A 12,878-nucleotide genomic window follows, 5' to 3' on the forward strand; every position below is an offset into this window, starting at 1 on the left:
CTGTATTTGATGCAGAAGAGAACAGATGAATGGTAATGAAGAAGAAGAAGAAGAAGAAGAAGAGAAACTGCTCTTATTATGTCTTATAAATATGTAATGAAAAGTTCAAAGTTCAAATCCCTCTCTCATTCATTCTTTTTGTGTGCTTTTTTTATGTGTATGTGTATATGTGTATATGTGTATATGTGTGTGTGTATGTGTATGTGTGTGTGTGTGTGTGTGTGTGTGTGTGTGTGTGTGTGTGTGTGTGTGTGTGTGTGTGTGTGTGTGTGTGTGTGTGTGTGTGTGTGTGTGTGTGTGTGTGTGTGTATGTGTATGTGTATGTGTATGTGTGTATGTGTATGTGTATGTGTATGTGTATGTGTATGTGTATGTGTATGTGTATGTGTATGTGTATGTGTATGTGTATGTGTCTATGCGTATGTGTCTTTGTCTCTATCTGTGTCTCTGTGTGTGCATGTGTGCCTGTCTATGTGTATATGTGTGTACACACATGTGTCTGTGCATTTTGTGGGCGTTTGTGTGTCTCGGTGTGTCTGCACATTATGACTCCATGGCTCTCGACATATTGGGTATGTCGGGTTGAAGTCCCTACTTGCACCTCCTCGCTCTCTCCCTACCTTTGAAAGAAGCGTTGACCCACTTTCCATGGCCCTCACCGGACCTGATTCACCCCTCCCGGTTAACTAACTGACTTCTTCGTGTCACATTGGTTGATTAGGATGTCCTTTTGGCCTAATCACATTACAAAATCTATGTGGTTCTGCACATTAGTGGCAGTTACCATTCTGATTCATTGCCAAATTAACATCCGCCATTCAATATGTTGATGTGCTTAAGAAACGTTACCTCAATTGCATGGGTTTGCATATTCGTGATGGATTACAACATTGTGAGGCACATTGATATTAAATCCCACTATTAACATCACAATTACTTGTGTTTGGATATCTCCTTCTAAATATGGTACCCTATCCATGACAGATAATGACAACAAATGTCCATGAGTCAAACCATTATGAGGCAGGCTTTTAGTCATTCCCATGCTAAAAGCATTTCCTACTGTCACATTCATTGCTTGTTTTGTGTCTCTAGTTGTCAATAGCCTCTCAACAGAAGATCTAGTCATGGTATATAGAGTTCCAAGCTTAAATATATCTCATTTGGTATACTCCCATGATGGAGTTACTTGCACCTCCATGAAGAGCCATCAAAGTGTCCTCCATATGGTGTAGCCATACCATGCAAATAATTTCAACATGGATGTATCATGCTCCAAGTAGGGATACTAAAATTTTGTTTTTTGCTGATAATGGCCCTGGATCATGAAAAGCTGTAGAACTTTTTCATTTAGCCCAATCAAAAACGTGCACGAGATTGGTTGAATTGCGAAAAGTTGTTGAGTTTTTTGATGGAGACCAATTTGATGCATGCATGAGATTGGTTCAAATTGTTAGTTAGCCATACAACTTTTCTATGTCATCGTCTAACAAGCATCAATAATGTTCTCTATCTATTATCATACCAATAATTCTGTTATATTATGACAAAATAGAAGAAAATGAAGGCATAAGAGTACAACTTCAATTGCAATTAAAACGTAACCAATTATTAATACCAATATATTTTCAAATGATTCGATTTCATCATGCAAGAAAGTATTGACAAAACCCCATCCCAATACATTATTCCCGCTCCCAAAGTCTCCTATAGTTACTTCTTCGATACGTTATTCTTCCTACTTAATTGGGACCCTTGTTTTGTCATCCTGTTTGCTTGTTGCTTCTAGAAATTATTTGACATTTACTGACATTAAGCACACCAACACAATGCTCTTATCTCCCTCGTTTGATGTCTTCTTCATCGCACTGAATTTTGCCACAAAAAGAGACTTGTTAGAAATTATTTGACATTTACAAACATTAAGCACAACAACACAATGCTCTTATCTCCCTCATTTGATGCCTTCTTCATCGCATGCACTGAATTTTGCCACAAAAAGAGACTTGTCAAATGGTCATCCCCTTGTATTGAACTTCGCTTTTCAATGGCCTATTTCACGCCTTTTAGTATATTACTTTTATTTGAAGTTTTGGGTTGCGTATGTAATTCTTTGTAAATTCGTATCGCTATATTTACAATTAATATAATCTGTAAAGCTGACACCTTCGGCATATAATGAAATGAGATGCATTACAAGATGTAGAATAGTTCTTGCACATTGTGTCTATTGTCGTGGGACTAAAAATCCATGAATTAATAAGACTAAATATCTCTAACATACGCCCGTAAAGATGAAGAACCGAATGAAATTTACTGTAAATAACATGCATCTACAAACTTACAAACAATACCACGATTATGATCATCATGTGATGCGTGTCACATGATACAAATCTACAGGAAAGGGTACATATGAAAACAAAGTTACAATCCGATACTTTATACAAATCGACAAAAAAAGTCAAAAATAGCCAAAGTTACAAATGTCATCTAGTAGTACATGATAGAAATCTACACAAAAAAATGACTTATGAGACCAGCTTACAATCATCATCTGAGACATTATACAATTCTGAGCAAAAGGCCAAAATGATTTATGAGACAAAAGTTACACCCATTATGTAGTACATGAAACAAATACATTTTCTCAGTTTTCTGCAACAGGACACCGAGCCCCTATTTAGAGGAAAACATTATGTTCCGGTTAGCACCCTAGTAAGAGTGTGTTCTTTGTGATTTACACTTGGACCCAATTAGGCAAAATTTTACAGCACATCATACATAAGAGCGTAGTAAGACTTGCGTGAAATTGTTCTACTCTTCTTCTTTATAGCACCGAATCCACCATAGCTATGACATGGTTGTAGTATTCCACCCCATCTGGGAGAAGGAATTAAATTTTCTTAAATAACGACTAAAATATCATACAGGACACCAAGAAAGAAAACTGCATTCTTACAAATGAGGAGGTGATTTAAGAGATGAAAAAGTTGATAGATCTTATGCCGGTCCGAAAATTTAGGTGTCCTTGGAAGTATCTCATGGTATGAATCATAGAAGGCATCGGCTGAAAAATGAAGCAAATTTGCTTTCAATCGTGTAATAGAGATAGGCAAAACCAATTTTCACCTCAGCATAGTCTTGAAATTATACTGTTTAAATGCTTACATGGGCTCACAGGAAAAAAATCTTATTGAAGTAAAACAAGAAAACCATTAATAAGACATATGCAGAAAAGGAAAAACCACTTACAAAAACCTGGGAAACCTGGAATTGGTGACCAATCTTGAAATGCTAGGTCTGTGAAAACACCAATATTAATAGTATCATATGGTCCACAAGTCAAGAAAAATGTTGACATAACTACAGTTAACTAAGTATGTAAATTTTGGTAGAACACGAAAAAAGTAGAGTTTACCAAATTCAGCATCCCCAATGAAGGTCGCAGGATCAAACATGGCGACCTCTCCCGTTGCTAATAAACCTGTGTTTCCCATCTACACAGAAATATTGCACAATGTTAAGAAAGAAAACTCAGATGGCTGTAGCTCAGTTCATACGGTTGTTCCGCAGAGACCAGAAGGCTATGCATATGCAATCCCTACATTCTTTAGTGACATCTAGCAGAGTAGTGCATATTGTGAAATTTGAACCAACATGCTTGCATGGGTTAGTAAAAACTTGGCTTACCACTAGGGTACAGCCAAAATAGGAACAAAAAAAAAACATAAAATCTCCAACAAACATGATTAACCTTGAGAGCCATTTGCAATTTCAACCTATATTCATAACTCTTAGGAATCAATCATATGTAAATATGTAAACCTTACCCATAGATCTCCGTGTAAAATGCTTGGCTTGCACTTATGCTCACCCAAGATATCTCTTGCTCTATTTAATAGCATGCTTTCTTTTGCTTGCAGTTCTTTAGCATTCTCTCCTAGAACATCATAAACCCTCTGAAATTTTGTATATCAAGTGGAGCTTCAAAAGAAGTTTCAAATTTATAAAAGACAGCTCAAGTGCCATATTAACATTAGGCATATCTCTAGAATTATGCTAAGAATAGTATCATTTTTTTATATTTCTGAACAAATTCAAGTGACATTCATTTCATCGAATGTATTTCGTATATATTTCAACTTTGAGACACTGAAAATACTAAATACCTTTCACGTACCATGAGACGATCTTTTAACCGCCTCTCCACAAAAAAGTTTTCCCAAGATGACATCCATGTATTTTCCAAAGGAACAACTCCAAGCCTAAACACAATAAGTGAAAAATCATTCCAATCAGGTTTCATAAATTTGTTAGCTTGGATTTACAGTAACAATAACATTCCAATTAAAACCTCAAAAACCTCGTGCATCAAAAAAAAAAAAACCTTGTGTTTGACGGAAACCCAAACAAATCTCCAACTTCATACTGATGCAGCATTGCTAAATTCTTCCCAAGATCTGCTTGGCTTTTCTTTCGCATCTAACAAAACAATATTGCAGTAAGTATATCATTTCTCAATCATGCATATTGTGGAAAAGACATTTTATTTTTTGGCCTGTAATTCCAAATTTTTGATGAAAAAAGTGACTTTTCGGCCAAATAATTTTCAACTAGTTTTTTACATGAAACCTTTCCTATGCTTCAGAGCTGTGCATGTTTAAGTTCGTATGTAAGTATGAAATAGCATCAAGATAGTTTCAAATGCTATGCTCATCGTATCAAGGACAGTCTATCTTTCAAAATGCCAAGGTCACAGAATCAACTAGAACCCATTTTTTTATAAAAAAATATATATTTTGGCTGAATAATTTCAAGGTACTTTACAACAAACCTTGCATACATACATCTCATCTCTAAGTTCCCATTTAGTATGAATCAGCATTAGAATTCATTGCCCCTGATAGGTTAAGAGTATATTTAAACGCATTATTCTTACCATGCCAAAAGGACGAAACTGTAGATGTTCCAGTATGATATAGGACCCACCATCAGGCAAATCTCCATATCCAAAAGGCTGAGGAACCCGTACTCCTTGAGATATATTTAATCTCAGCAACCTGATAAAAAACATGCACATGCATGCACATGTGTGTGTGTGTGTGTGTTATGTTTAGAATTTCATAAGATCTTTATTAATGATTCCTTAATACAAACATAAAATTTGCAATATCAGAATATTGAAAAGCTTGGTAACCACATGGATTTCAGAACTTTTTCCCATTTTTCTTTCTACTTCTCTTTATTCATTTCAACAAATATACTATTGTTCCACAAAACAATTAACAAAAAACCAGAAATTTTAATTTTATGAAAACTAGATTTGAGGAGGGATACAGATATAATCAATACGTACGCCTCATGTTCACCCAAAAACATATCTTTTGCAGCAAGAGACCTGATTGAAACAAAATAAAATAAGATCATTAATGCCACCAGCTACTAATCATATTGATTCAATGATTATAGGAAACTGTTTTCCTTTCTCAAGCTATTTTACGGATGGGAGAAATGAAGAGAGGATTCGCATGAAGACAAATAGAAGCTGATTAATGGTCATCCTTCTACAGAGGTTTGACTAAAACACTAGATATACCTACTTGATGAATGATCAATGTTATAAAAGAATTCGTTGCATGTTATTGTGCAACACATATTGATCGTCCTATCCCCTTCAAACATCTACAAATATTATTATGCTTAGGAAGGTATATAGAGCCAGTTCACATGTTTTAACATGGTGAGATTTTGGCAATAGAAGTAAATTACCTGTTGATTTTAACAAAGAATTTTCCTCCCACACAATCAAATGTGTATGACTCATTGATACATCCACGAAAATGTACGGTTTTTGGTTTTGAAATCAAGTCACCACATCCTAACTGTTTCAAGTGAGATAAAACTTTGAAGTCTCCTGAATTCAACTGACTTTTTAACCCTTCAGATAGATCTGAATTGAATTCAAACCATCCCTGACAGCAGAAAATAGTTCGTCTTTTATGCTGAACTCCAGGCAAATCCCTACAATTTTTCAGAAGGAAAACAAACAAGTTTGCAAGGATGAATTCTGAGAAAGCTGATTAAATATAAATAAATAAAAATGCCGCTGAGTTTTCATTATTTCCCCAAATGCATGACGCTAACTTTTGGTCATTTCACTAAACACTGTTGCTCAGCCTTTGAAAGAGACAGGAATAGGATGAAATATACATTTAGTTACTCAAATAGCACATATAATTTAAAAATCAGGGATCCATTAACCATATAATTGTTATTTCAGGGTTGAACAATAGCATTGAGGGAAAAAGAAAAACGCATTTGGAAAAATAAAGAAAAACTCAGGGGTATTTTGGATCTCCCTCCTGATAAATGCTTGTTTCAGAAGGTTATTCTTAGTGCTTTTGATGATCTACATAGATCCAAGTATCATGTACTACTTTTATTTAAGTTCATTAAACTTTGAAATGTATTCTTGACCATTTTAAGCACAATATTGTTAATCTATTGGGTAATTGAGCCTTTTTTTTCCTCCTGTGAATTCCAGTTCTTGTTAGTGCAATCTCCCTTCCAAAATGCCCACCTCAAGGATATACTAGAGCATGTGATGGTGAAGTTTTTATATCCGTATGGAACTTCCAAGAAAATCCCTTTCTCAGGGGAGATTGTTGAATCTATAGACAATATCAACATTTTTGCACTTCAAACAGCATTAAAGATTAGGTAAGTGTGGGAAAACTTTGGATATAAATCTATGATTTCATAAATGTGCTAAAAAGGTCCAAAACGGTGATTCCACACCTCCAAAATAAGTGTCCATCTCAAAATATAACATCGTTGAGTAATATCCAATAGACCCACTGAATCAAATTTCTCCATGGAACTGGTGCATATTTAGACCACACGAATGGGCACCCAAAGATTGACAAAAAAAAAGCTATGTTTTGAACAACATTACATGAAGAGGGTAACATATAGATATTACACTATAGTTTTTCCTCATCGAAAACTTGTATATTTCAAATAACATTAAGTGAATATGGGAACAGTTTGATTAACCTATCTAACTATCATCGTTGAAAGTGGCAGCAGATTTAGGGTTTTTCCTTAATTCTAAGCTCTTTTACCAAAACCAGCAAAAAATGTACGCAAAAATTTGGAAAGACCAGACACAGTTAGATTCATCACATCTGAGACCCCACTCAATCTGGACAGATTGAGGATAGACAACCAATCGGATGGGGAAAATGATCGCTGATTTTGATACCATATACACTGAATGAGGTAGATAGGAGACGAATCCAACATAGCAAAAAGAAATTTGTGGGTCTGAGGGAAACGATGAGAAACTGAACACACCTGAACTTTGTGGAAGTGGGCGGTGATAGAAACACAGAATCCAATCCACATTTTCTGCTGCCCATCAACGCCATTTGAGCATGAAAGAGCTGCCTTCCATACACATGCTAATTCCCAAAATACTTCTAACCTTTTCTATAATTCCCAAAATACCCTTCGTATTTTTATAATTCCCAAAATACCCTTTGTATTTTTATAATCCCCAAAATAACCCTTTGTTTCTCATCTTGTAGAGTGCAATGTTTTTCGGCCTTGCCATTCGGCACGCAGCCTTCGGTTTGTCAATAGTTCTGAAACCGATCCACTACATGCAGTTATGGGTTTGTCAATAGGTTTGAAACCGATCCACTACATGCAATTATGGGTTTGTCAATAGTGTCTGAAACTGATCCACTACATGCAGCCATGGGTTTGTCAATTGGTTTGAATCAGATCCATCTTGCTTGCTTTTGCATTCCAACTGATCCGTCTTCCATGTTATGGGTTTGTCAATAGTGTCTGAAACCGATCCACTACATGCAGCCATGGGTTTGTCAATTGGTTTGACTCAGATCCATCTTGCTTGCTTTTGCCTTCCAACTGATCCATCTTCTTGCTTTGTCTGCTTCAAGCTTGAGCATAGGTATGAAATTGCTTTAGCCATCGATCGCTCCTAACATTGGCTCTATGACGTAGAACCATGAAAAATACTCGTCCTAATGATCGGTCAATAGATCACTTTGCGTACAGGTCTCATGTGTAAATAAGTACTCCTCCTTTCATGGATGCTCTCATGTTGTATTCATATGTCAGCATGCTCATTCTGGAATCTGGGTAATTAAAACATCAATCGTCGTTGTAATGACAGGTCGCTAATTGTAAAGAATCTAACTCTCGTAGTGTTGGGGTATGCGAAATCGTAGTGTGTATGTGAGAGTGGGTCTGTGAGCAAGAGAAAGAATTGGAGAAAATAACCAGAAATAATAAAATACACACTAGGAGGATGACAGTTGATGCACCGAAGAGAAAACTACATTAATAAACTAAAGTTCATGAACTAAACACGATGGGCCAAGGGGGTTTTATATACAAGTCTCACGGGAATGCCACATTAAATGTGGTTGGTGGAATCTAATCAAGATATCTACTTGAGTACGATTCTATCATAAGAATGTCTAATCTTCTTTGACCACATTTACACTTGACAACTAACCAAATATCATAATCTAGTTCTTCGTGTAACTAGATAGTTCACACATATTACAATAAAAGTGTGCTCACGTACTTTTTTCACACATTGTGCTTTTCTTCATAAGCACATGTGCACGTGACTTGAGCTTGATTCTCAACACTAACAATGTACGGAAACCTTCAACCGAATCTAAAGAGATACTCAAAGTTCCACCCTACCATTCAAAAAATAACATCATGCATGGGGGGTTCATAATGTTTTGAGATACCTTAGTAATGTGTCCCTCTGCTCCAACTTTTAAGTCTATACACACATCGATCCATTTCCCTATATGGGCGTGTAACATATACACATCGTTTTTCCTTGCTAGATAATTGTTGGGCACATCCTAGGAACTAAGAGTTGTGCATCATTAACATGAAGGTATATTTTAGCTCGGTTGTCAAGAACAATGAACCATTACGCAAAGGGGGTCTTGTATCAAACACTGGTAACCGTAGGCACAATGTGTGTTTGATAACCGTAGGCACGATGTGTATTCATCCAACAGGTTGTGGAATTAATTGATGTCATGTGTGGAATGCCAATATTGCCTCAAATTAGAATCTTCTTCTTCTCGTGATCAAATTGATATATCGCACCAGATGCAACTAATTTGTGTGCTCATTCATTGGAATCTCTTTTTTTAAAACCATATAAGCATTGAGTGTAAGGCACAATAACATGAATTAAAAAATCAACGAAGAGTTGTTTATTGGCTTGAAATTGATTACCCATTATCACATCAAACTAAAGAAAATTGGTAATGTTGAAACCTCACTTTGTTAGGTTGAAACCTTGGACTCTCTGGTATATCTTAGCAAACAATTTCTTTGAGCATTTCTATGTATAAACACTCATATGGTGAAGTTGAGTTAATTGGAGTACTCAAATGTGATCATGCATTACATTGTATATGGTTAAATAAGTCCTCGAGTGGTTTGCCAACGATGATTGGAATGTTTCAATAAACAGATTACACAACTAACTTTGATGGACAATGCAAAAGCAAAAGGACGACGATTCATCTTCACGACTTGATACTTCCTCATTCATTTTCTCATAGCCATAAGATATGTGAGATAACTTAGACAAATTAGACTCATCTATAGTTTCTTGAGCATTATGTTGTCATCATTAAAACAAATGATCAAGATATTGCAATGCATACCAGAGAATTCATTCAATTTGTTTGCTTTAGACATAGTTAACAAAATTTCTTCATGGCTCCCGCTTAAACTTGCTAAAAATAAGTCCTCGTTGTGTGTTACGTCCCAATTTAGCTTTAAGGACATTGCCATAAGGAGCCCCTTATTTCACATGAGACAACACTCAATCATTCAATATTTAGATACATTTATACATGAGGTGTAATATATGTTGTGGCACCTATGGATAAACCTAATGAGCATTGTTACTCATTGATCCTTTCCAATTCACTAATGCCCTAGTGTACTAGTAGTTGCTTAGTAGATGTTGACATAGCAATCCTCATTTGCCCTTCAAGGAGGTCGTTGTGGTTCTTGTCCAACTCATTGGTGGGACTTTTCGACAAGGTACTCAAGGCAAATCAAGTTATCGTGTGTTTGATATTCAATATTGTTGTATTATCGTTGTCCATGAGTTGACGAGCTTCATTATTGGCGATACATGGAAGTTGTATTGAAGATTCATACATTAAGGCTAGCTCTATTACTTATAGGAAAATGAGAAATGTGACAAAGAAGTTACATGTGAGGGATGTGCAAGTGGAGGCGGTTTAGCACCTATTGAAAATATATTAGAGACATGTAAAATATTGAAAAAAAACGATTTAGCACCTATTGAACAAAACATTTTAATCGCAACGAGTTTTGTGAGTATCAACACAACTTCCTCATTGTCTTCAATGTTAAGTGTTAAGTATCCGACACTCGAGACACCGGTTGTGGAGACATCGACGTCAACAAATCGTGGGAAATGGGGGATAGAGTAAACCCAAATAGGAAATAATGAGATAATGGGCAACCTAGTGTGAAAGGAACCAATTAACCTTGTAAAAAGTTATAAAAGCCACCTTTTGGTTATTTTTGAAGCTTTTCTCCCATCTTGAATGTTCTCCTTTCAATTAGTGTATCCAAAGCTTTCAATCTATCCTCCTAATTTTCTATTAGAGCCAAGAGTCATTAGGGTTAAGAGCTAGTTAAGCCAAACTGTAATATCTCCACTTTTGTATTGTGCTAAACCTCTTCTTCTTCTTTTTCTAGACAAGATATCCTTCCATTAGTTTTAAAAAACATATATGCTACAAAATACAACCCACTTATTTTACAAAAATGAGAGATTATTAGGAAAAGCCGCCACTATGTGACTTTCAACATACACACTTGACATCAGTGCATATCCTACTATTGTATCATGATCCAATTTCATAACTTCATTCGAGCATAATTTCCCCCTATCTATATAGCCAAAGCATGTACATGCTATCAATAAGGTCAACCAACTACCCACATTTGTTGCTCAAATGTTTCAGAGCTGAAAAACCTTCACTATTCCGCACATACCCAGAGATCATTGCGTTGTAAGACACCACCTCGCGATTATGCTGCAAGACAGTGAATGTTTCTTCCAGGTTTCCATGTGTAAAATACATGCACATATCATATGTCATGGTTGTGCAAAGCGGAAAAACCTTTATAGAGGGAATGATGTCCAAAGCATTCACTCACCTATTGCAGATATTTATCATCAATCACATTCCGTACAAATGCCTGGTCTAATCCAGTTACAACATCCTTCTTCTCAGCCTTTTATTGCTTGATGTATCTTATGCTTGCTTTACTAATGCCTTTACTAAGATAGTGAATGTTTCTTCCAGGTTTCCACATGTAAAATACATGCACATATCATATGTCATGGGCCATGGATGTGCAAAGCTGAAAAACCTTTATAGAGGGAATGATGTACAAAGCATTCACTCACATATTGCAGATATTTATCATGCAATTCAATCACTTTGTTAATAAGATGTGTTGTGTTTCTTCTTATTGTCTTCTTTGTGTATGCATGTACTTCCATTGCAAAAGAGAGTGATGCAAGTGTGTGTGTGTGTGTGTAGGTGTAGGTATTAATCGCTAAAGTTAAGTAATCTAATAGCTCAAGGATGCTCAAAAACCACCATTGCTAGGTTTGCCACCAATGGGGTACACACTAGTCCAAATCTTAGGCCAATGATATTGAAGAAAATGTACAATTTCATCGATGTATAGATACGTTTTGGTGGAAGCATACAGAAGCCACATTAAGACTTCCTACTTCTACTTGCTCCAAATTCTCACAATGGATATTTTCTTGAAATTGATGTCTTCTATATCATCTTATACTTTCTCTATATGCTTGTCACAAAGATTATCCCACCACTCCATAGTGGGCCCCATCTCATCTTTCATAGATTTTTGGCCAAAACCAAATTCTAAAGTAAAATTGAGGTCACACATTGTTTTTATTATAATTGGTCTTTCTTTTTGGAGTTAATTCATATGGTTTTTAAATTTCAAGAAATTGGGGATTTGTTTATTGCCCTTGGGGCCAAGTGAGACCGCACAATTGGAAGAAATTCTCATATCAACATGGCATGGTCATAAACACGTACAAATCAATTTATCGTCATCCTTTCCTTGCCTTACTCGTTTGAACTCTAATGTATAATGCATATATGTAGGTTGGATGAGAACTTTGTCATGACCCTTACAATTTGCCTCTCTAAAATATGGAGATAAACAAAAGTTTCAAATGAACGTCGTGTCAAATCATTGCATTTTTCTTATCGAGCAAAAGCACAAACCAAAGAAATGGGAATACATGATAATTGTTTAATGAGAAGACCAATCCGAGAAGCATTATCTAGATAACAATTTGTCAGGACATACGTGAACACTTTACCTGTTGCGAATCCTCAAAACTTTCTCCTCGTATCTTCAATCTTTTCATGCATACTCATATCTTTATTGCTTACAAGGAGAATGGTGGATATATATTGTTGTTGTGGAGAACTTATTCTTTAATAAATAGAAAAAATCAAAGGAAAATTGGATTTCCTAGCATCCACTAAGAATAAAAACTTGAATTCCAATTGGGAATTGATGTGTATGTCGATATGTGTGTATTTGTAATATTGTATTGCTTCCATGTGCAATTTATGGAGGCAATATTTTCGCATCATGCTTTAGCATGCAATGTTAGAGAACTATAACATGTAATAATACTAATAATAAATGGAAATATTTGACTTTCATAGCCAATCATACGTCTACTATGTCTCTTTCTT

The 12,878-nt window shown here is 35.7% G+C and overlaps 1 protein-coding gene across 1 annotated transcript; it reads right to left on the minus strand.

The window, feature by feature from the left end:
• Nucleotides 1-2,544: 2,544 nt before the first annotated feature.
• Nucleotides 2,545-7,433, minus strand: LOC147848376 (uncharacterized). The gene is made up of 12 exons (XM_087338444.1): nt 7,360-7,433; nt 7,128-7,207; nt 5,773-6,079; nt 5,360-5,401; nt 4,943-5,063; nt 4,391-4,485; nt 4,184-4,268; nt 3,834-3,962; nt 3,422-3,500; nt 3,256-3,303; nt 2,963-3,070; nt 2,545-2,883 (listed from the first exon to the last, which is right to left on the minus strand). Exons 1-12 carry the CDS (start codon nt 7,431-7,433, stop codon nt 2,831-2,833), a joined length of 1,221 nt encoding a protein of 406 aa, XP_087194570.1. The 3' UTR covers nt 2,545-2,830.
• Nucleotides 7,434-12,878: the final 5,445 nt, after the last annotated feature.

This window comes from Azolla caroliniana, unplaced genomic scaffold (genome assembly GCF_043228905.1).
Source record: "Azolla caroliniana isolate FFs.n. ecotype wild unplaced genomic scaffold, voAzoCaro1.0.p SCAF_370, whole genome shotgun sequence".
In the NCBI taxonomy this organism is placed as follows: Eukaryota; Viridiplantae; Streptophyta; class Polypodiopsida; order Salviniales; family Salviniaceae; genus Azolla; species Azolla caroliniana.

What these genes read in the sequence shown, in the direction of transcription:
- LOC147848376 (XM_087338444.1), bottom strand. Translation starts at nt 7,433, where the DNA reads ATGGCGTTGATGGGCAGCAGAAAATGTGGATTGGATTCTGTGTTTCTA. An exon ending in CCCACTTCCACAAAGTTCAG is followed by an intron (nt 7,208 to 7,359) that starts GTGTGTTCAGTT and finishes CAATCTGTCCAG; the next exon opens with ATTGAGTGGGGTCTCAGATG. An exon ending in CTTAAATCACCTCCTCATTT is followed by an intron (nt 2,884 to 2,962) that starts GTAAGAATGCAG and finishes TCCTTCTCCCAG; the next exon opens with ATGGGGTGGAATACTACAAC.